General features: G+C 36.4%; 1 protein-coding gene across 6 annotated transcripts in view; it reads left to right on the top strand.

The window, feature by feature from the left end:
* The window catches only part of LOC106461274 (dnaJ homolog subfamily B member 12-like), a 37064-nt gene that overhangs the window by 8444 nt on the left and 20730 nt on the right, over positions 1-7890 (top strand). For 4 of the 6 annotated variants that reach the window (XM_022388153.1, XM_022388149.1, XM_022388150.1 and 1 more), the window contains one exon: positions 6015-6198. In XM_022388153.1, coding sequence (XP_022243861.1) covers positions 6029-6198 — 170 coding nt within the window. In that variant the 5' untranslated portion in view covers positions 6015-6028. Of the gene's footprint in view, positions 1-3993; positions 4152-5249; positions 5629-6014; positions 6199-7890 lie in introns of those variants that run through there. The other 2 variants (XM_022388151.1, XM_022388152.1) reach the window with 2 other exon arrangements.

The raw sequence follows: 7890 nt of genomic DNA, 5'->3' as shown, positions 1-7890 counted from the left end.
AAAACAAGAAATAAAGTACTTACCCAATCTTCTTTTTTTCTTGCTCTTGGGTTTTTGAAGAGAGTTAACCCTAAATTGTTATACTATCAATAGTAATGAACTTAATAATTTTTATTTAATAAAATAATGCACCAAAGAATATAGACTAATAACATGCAAAAAGTAGACAAATTCACTTACCTCTCAAAATTTTCCTGGCTTTCTAATTATGCAACAAGAGCTGTTACAAATTCATCCAAGCTAGTCATTAACTTTCCAACAGGAACGTTGCTCGTACTTTGAATGAAATTGACATTTAACGGTTCAGAACATAATGTTATACAGTACGTCATTTGATAGATGACTTTCTATTGGTTATAGATAACATATAATGAAATGTAAGAGAGAACTATCAAGGAATTGTGAAAGAGAGGATGTGACAGGTGGGTGTGGCAGGAGAGGTCTGATTTTCTATTTGATAGATCTGTAACCAAACAAAATTGAAGGTTATAAAAATTATGGTTTGTTTGAGCAATAACGATTTTATACCAAGTATTTTATGTTTAATTTCGTGCATTTACGAGGGGTGATGGATAAATAGGGATGATGACATGCTGAGACAAAATGCGTCACATGGGGTCATACTAGTGGAAATTCAGGATTTTTAAAAATATTTCTTTGTAGAATTAAGAACTTAAAACTTGTATACTATTAAAATACAAGGTTTTAGTGTCTTACATTCAAAATTTTATTAAACTACTTTTTGTTTATGTTATACCAATTAGAATAGCATAAAATCTTAGCTAATAATCCATGTCATGCACAGTGAAGGGTACCCGGGCTGATAGGGTTAATTTGTGCTCCATCCCATGCCATCCGTTCTCCATCTTCATGCCTAGCTTTTGTTAGGTCCTTGGCAAGGAGTTCCAGTTTCTCTCGCAGAGTAGCTTCACATTTAGCCTGTTCCATTCACCCTTCTTTTTTTGCCATCTATCAATGCAAGTGGAGCGTTTATTGCTCCTGGGCATTGACTTGGAGTTTCTGGGCTTCTCACCCAATGGTTGCCTGTATCTCCAAGTTTCTCACATGGCTCAATTTCGGGGTTTTGGATGGTGTTATCCTATACCTTCTGTTCTTCCCTTTTCCTCGGGGTTTTTGCTTCCTCTGTCCTTTCCATGCTGATCCATTCCTTCTGGCTTTGTTGACCACTGAGGCATCTATTGTTCCTGGACTGGAGCATTAATGTGGCCAATTATGCCCTCACTTACCTCTGTTTGAAGCTCTGTCTGTGTGTTCTCTGTTTCATCTCTCTTTGAAGGAGTATTTCTTCCTCCTCCTGGCCTGCGAGCATCATAGGTCAGATATTTTTGTTCTCTACGTATCACACCTCTTACCTTATCCTTTATCCGGATCATGCTTTATTTCCTAAGACCTCTGCGTCTTGAGAAGGTCAGTCCTCCTTTTCCCCTATCTGCCTATCCTCTGTATCTCATCTCTACTCTCGTCATGATCTGGACAGACTCCTCTGTCCTGTCCATGCTCTCTGTTGTTATATTGTTTGCATGGATTCCTTCCGAGGTCCTCCTTCCCACCTTTTTATCCCTTAGCAATCTTCCTCTTCCCGTGATCTTTCCCTGGTTACCCTGACCAATTGGTTTTGGCATTTGATTTAGTTGGCCTATTCCTCCTTGTCTTCTTCCCAGTGTGATCACTTTACGTTTCCTCACATCAAATCCGTCACCTTACCTTCTCACTTGCCTCTCGTCTTTGTCGGTCATTGGAGGAGATTCTACGATTGAGCAGGTGGATGACTCTGCAAATGTTCCTCTCCCACTACCTACACCACATCGCTGTTTCTGCTTCCTTGTGGTATTGCCTGCTGCCTGTGGCTATTTTACAGACTTCGGAGCAGCTGTGATATGAGGTAAGTCCTTACTAATGCTTTCTTTTTTTTTAGGGGCCCTTGCTTCAGTCTCACTTTGGATCCCGCTCTCTGGTGGCGAGTGGTGCCTGACCAGGTATTCTGTCTGTACTTGGAATGGGATCCACTTAGATGGCTATAACCATTTGCAGGCATCTTGCTATCAAATCTGCGCTGTCAGCCATGTTGATTTTTATACATTTTCCATGGCTATGTTCACTCATCCTTGATATGGGGTGTTTCACAAGATCACTAGAATGTAAATTCCTCGTGATAATTGTGTCATAATATGCCCGTCACAAACCATACCACCCATGGACAGCATGGGTGTAGCAGAAGGGGATTGCTGCCCATCCTTGCTATGCCTAGATTGTATAAATCGATGTGGTCTGCTTTTAAAAATAGGATTTCGTGATTACCCATTGCATTGTCTCAGGTTTTGCAGTCCCTCTGGACTCTCCACTGTACATTTTCCCCTTTCTTCCAGTGGGGTATGGGAGTCCTTACCACTTACCAGTTCCGAGCTGCTGGGTTGGTTGTCCCTGGAGGCAACCTGCTGGATAGGTTCCACAAAGATGGCTATAACCATTTAGTTCAGAGTAGGGTGGTGGTATTCTGCCAGTGTAGAGGCAGTTACAAGATCCTCTGGATGAGTAACTAATTCCCAGAGTTGAGACACCCAAATGCAGTTCATCCCATTAATTGGGTGCCCTCCTCCTACCCTCATGTGGATGTTTGTACCCAGCGAGTGAGGTTTTAGAGATCAAATAAACCAATCACATATGCCCTCATACAAGTTTCAGGTTGTCCATCTTCCCCTTTTGACTTCTATGTTGTGAGTCCCAGAAGGGCTACTTGGCCTTTTTTCACTTCTGTCCTGGGTTTTCCCTTGTTGGGTGATGAGGTTTTTACCAGCCTGGGGTCATTTTGGGCTGGTTTCATGGTTACAGAGGTTGAGTGCATGTGATGGACTTCCCTAAGATTTCAGATAACACATTCCCAGATCCTTGGCGTAAGGCTACCCTGTGGGTTCCTGGAGTCAAATGTTAGGTTACCTCTTGACTCCGGGACTTGAGGTGAAGACGGTATGATCCTCATCCTACCCTCACGCGGATGTTGGTATGCACGAGTAAGGTTTTGGATGTAGTTGACTTACCGAGTACAGCCCGTCAAGCCCTAGCCACTTTATACCATATCCTCAGTTGCCAACTTTCCACCGTAAGAATAAGTGATTATGATTTCTGTTTAAGATCACATTGCTAAACTATCCTCTCTCACGTGGATGTGCTCCCTTCATGTTCCGCCATGTCTGGTCCTCCTAATCATGTTAATGTTCCTGGCAAAGAGATACCTGGCTCAGATGTGGTGCAGTGCCCCTCCTCAAATCATCTGATCTGTTCCTCTCATTTTGGGGGTGTCTTCCAGATGCTTCTGGGGGATACGCCTGTGCTTCCCTCGCACCAGTCCCTCCTCCATTTCAATGTGGGATTCAAACTAATCTTGTGAGTGGAGGGAGATTACCTTATCGGAAGCTACAATTTTCTTAAATAAAAATGTATTTCTGATAGGTAATTCCCTCCACTCACACTTCCCACCCGTCATCCTCACAATCTTCCGGTGCTCGCGTCTTCTGCCAAACTTTGAAGGGAGAGTTCGGTAGTGGTGTGTAGAGGGAGTCGCATGCATCATATGATAGTAGTGCTCTCCTATTGGTGGAGAGGTGATGCATGATAATTTGCATGAGAGACGTGTTGGAACTTTGGATTCCAACAGAGGGATGATGAAGGCTTGTGGCATGCACTTATGAAAAAGTTTGCATACAGAGGGTAGCACAAAATGAGAAAACTTAATCTTGTGAGAACAGGGAAGTACCTATCGTAAATACATTTTCATTTAGGAAAATTATAACTTTCAAAGCAGCTGACATCTTTTCTTGCTATGGGATTCTTAAGTCTATTGTAACTTCTTCCACTTTGACTGGTTGGGTTAAACAGTTTTTTTAACTAATTTATTCTTCTGGGTTATAACACTTTTCATCTTTTTTATGTCTCCTCTGACCAAGTTCATCATCTCACAGCTTCTCTTGCCTCTAGTTGTCAATGTCTGCTTGATGAGATCTTGTAGGCAGGGATGTGTATGACTCCTGTCACCTTTATGTCACGTACATTTCACCACATTGTGGTTTCATCTACCTCAGGTTTTCATCTTCCCCTGGTTGCCATTCTTCATTCTTCTCAGAAATTCTAAAAAGGTAAGTTGTTAATTATTTCTTTTTTTTTGTTGTTCCCACAACCACATTATTATTTCTGTATATCTGTGTTATGGAAGAGATGGAACTCTTTCCCCCTCTTGAAATACACATCAAATAGCGGATACAGGAGAGTGTTCAGCCCATCTGTCCCTTCTCATTGCCCAGCATTGAGATTGTATGTTCTGCAAAACTGTTTTAACAGATTATATATATTTTACTTTCCAGGCTATATTTCACACCTAGCTAGTGTTTGCTATCCCTATTTACAGTAACTCATTGCACAGTATATCAGTGGGAGACATTATTCAATATAATTACAGTGGTATGAGCCTGAGTGAATACACCCTTCCATTTGAAGTCGGGTTGGGGTACTTAGAAGTGTAGTACAATTCACCCTTTACACTGTTAAACAGAACATTTCTGGTGGTTATGTCAATCAGATGAGTTTTATGTTCCTCTCTGGATGCAGTTCTATGATGAGTTCTTTCTGCACCTGCTTATTCTAGTAATTATTTCACATAATTTAGACTTATAGCCTCCATTTTTCTTGTTTTACTGAGATATAAAACAGAAAGCCAAACCTACTATCCAAATCATCTTGTTATATCCCACCTTTCAAAAAATCTCAATAATTCTCACTGACATTTGCTATTGAATTATTTACAAACCAAGAGAAAGAGAAAATTTTAATTTTCTGAATTTCTTATAAGGCTAGCTTGTTTTGTTGAATTATTCAGCATACAGTTTCATTCTTTGCTACCACCAATGACCTTGATTAGCCAACAGAATTGTTTTAACTTGTTTATAGCTTAATTAGAAAGCCAGTTAAATTATAATTTTTATAGAACATTGCATTCTTTATAGTTTTAAATGTTTTCTGTTCTAAAGTGCATATTTGAAATGAATAAATATTTAGAAAAGTACTTACAACAACCCTACCAAAAAGTAGGGTGATCTTTTATTGATATTTCAAGAGCAAAAATAAAAAAGAGAAAACCTACAAATATGTTCTAAGTTTCTTGTTTTTTTATGTATATTTTTGTGATAAAAGTAAATAAGATGTAAAAATTAGACATTTATTGTTTTTTTATTGTAATAGAAGTACATAAAATGTAAAAATTAGAATCTTATTAGGTGAGATAAGAAAACTTAATTGGAACAACAAAATGAATAAAACATTTCTTTGTGTGTTAGTTGTGTGAGCTGCTCCTGCACGATGTAATTTATTACTTTGTTTACCATAACTTGCTCTATGTCAGGTAAAGAAAATGTTAACATTTCTCCCCTATAAATGTTATTTGGAATAATTATTGATGTATGCAGGTTTGGATTTTGGTTATACCACAGTTTAATATTTTTTGTGTGTATTTGGGCTGTAAATCAGATTTCTCTTTGCCTTTGTACTCTGTGGATGAGTGCAGGAAAGCCTCTTATCTCAGCATCCGATAAGAGTAAAAGAAAATCTGTAAGCTAGCTAGTAAGTATCAAGACATACACAATTACTGTGAATTAAGAATTGTTTATTTGTTCATTTGTGTGTTGTTGTTTTTTTACTACTGCCTGAGTTCAAAATTATTCTCTGCAGTACATTTACTGAATGCATTTGGCAAATACTTTTGAACTTACCTGTTGAACATCAGTGTATCTAAATATCACATGAACAGTTTTTCACATTGGACCATAGAAAGTTGTGCTGTTTGTATACAAGTCTGAGAGCAGTCCTTAGGTCATGTGTTTATAAATATTAGAAGTTTACTGTGATGCTTAGTTGTGCATTTTAAGTAAGTTTTCATAGATTTTTAGAACATATTGTGCTTTATGTACTAATAACAATTTAATGTAAGCTATTTTTCATTGTGTTAGATTTACTGAAAAAAATGAATGAATGTACAAGTTCCAATAACAATAACAAAGACTGTCAAGCTGAAACCCATGGAAGTCCTTCACTCAAGAGACGGAAAGCTTCAAACTCAAGGGTTTCAGAAGAGAATCACAAAGAGGAAACTAAAGTAGAATATACTAAAGAACAAGTAGAAGCAGTTCAAAGGTTTGTTTGATACTTGAACACATCAGAAAAATTGCTGTTAATTTCATGTTTGAATTATTTCAGTCTTTCTTTTTACTTTTATTGGAAATACTGCTTGTATCATGGGTTTGTTTTTCTATTATTCAATGAAGTTGGAAGATTTGTCTAGTTTTGAGACTAATTAATCCTACAACGTATTTCTTTAATTACTGATGTTTTTATTGAATTAACCCACCATTACTATTAATGACTTCTATAAATGTGTAGTATTCTCAGGTGAAGTGAATTGCCTTAAAAGTAAATGAGTAGATTTGTCAGAAAATATTTTGTTGGAGTAAATCTGAGTTCTCTGACTTTTGATTGAGTATTTACATAGAAAGAGAATGAACACAGAAAGAAACAAGTGTAATAGTCTTTATTTGATACACAAAACAATCAAAATGAGTGGATTTATCAAGGATGGTACCTTTACTGATGCTTCCAGAGACCTCTATGAGAATAATAATAACCTTTTGAACTGTGTAGAGAAATATGTTCCAGTCTGAGGAAGCATTTTATACATGGACTGTAATGATATTCTTTCCAAGGGTGTATGCAGCACTTACTTCACTGTTGGTTATCGAAAATAAAGGAGGTTGTTACCTTGAGATGTCACCTGACCTGCCAATGGAATATATATCTCTGTCTACTGCTACATGTAGTGTTTAACTTTAAAAGAGATCTTTCCCGCAAGAAGGCACATATGATATTCTAAGTGAATGACCCAGTTCAGTAGGTAATTAGAGTGAATGGAACTTACCAATGTCCATGACCAGTGTTCTGTAGTTAAAACTACATACTCTTTTATGTAGAAAAATAATGTGGAACAAGTAGGTATAAAACGTGCTGTATTCCTGCATACTACAAGCGAAGAATAAGATGACAACAGGCTTTCTGACTAGTTTGATAGTTTCAAAGAAACGTTTTATTATAAAGTTTCTGTAATGTTGCATACTTTCTTTTGAATAAAGAAAATTAAATCATTAAAAACCTTTCTGTGGTTATTTTTAGTAGTTATATTCTACTATATCAATTTCTGTGGACATAAATATACTACTACAAATAGTTTCTAATAACAAGAAAACCTTGGTAAAATATGATTGGTTTCCCATTCAAGCTTTCTGAAAATTTTCAACATTTCTTTCTTTTATCAATGTTTTGATTAATTGAACTAAGATTATATTTTTAGGACTTTATTTAAACATTTGGAGATAAATAAATGTTAAAAACTTTATTCCTGTAAGTGATCAGAAATAGGAACATTGAAACTTTTCATAGCCATTCTGATGTTTCACATAATTTTTATATCAAGATTGTATGAGAAAAATATATTTGGTTGTATAAATTGGTGTGCATTAGTAATTTATGACTTATATTTAAATACATAGTTTTTTTTCAAAAATTCTAGTTGCTAAGAGTATTTTGATTTTAGTTTGCATACGTTTGACTAGATGCAATAGACTGATACTTATAAAGTTTATGATGGTACAGTGTGTATGTGTGTGTGTATATCATTTCTATTAAATGTAATACTGTATATAACTGATACATAGTGTAACTAACATTTAAATTGAAAGTGAATTGTACCAACCTTTAACTTTTTTTAATTTTTAGGAATTAAACATTATATATACACACACACACATACGTACATATACAAGAGGAAAATAAGCA

Source organism: Limulus polyphemus, unplaced genomic scaffold (genome assembly GCF_000517525.1).
Source record: "Limulus polyphemus unplaced genomic scaffold, Limulus_polyphemus-2.1.2 Scaffold926, whole genome shotgun sequence".
Taxonomy (NCBI): domain Eukaryota; kingdom Metazoa; phylum Arthropoda; class Merostomata; order Xiphosura; family Limulidae; genus Limulus; species Limulus polyphemus.
The sequence above is the reverse complement of the archived record's forward strand: the minus strand, read 5'-3'. Positions and strand labels throughout refer to the sequence as shown.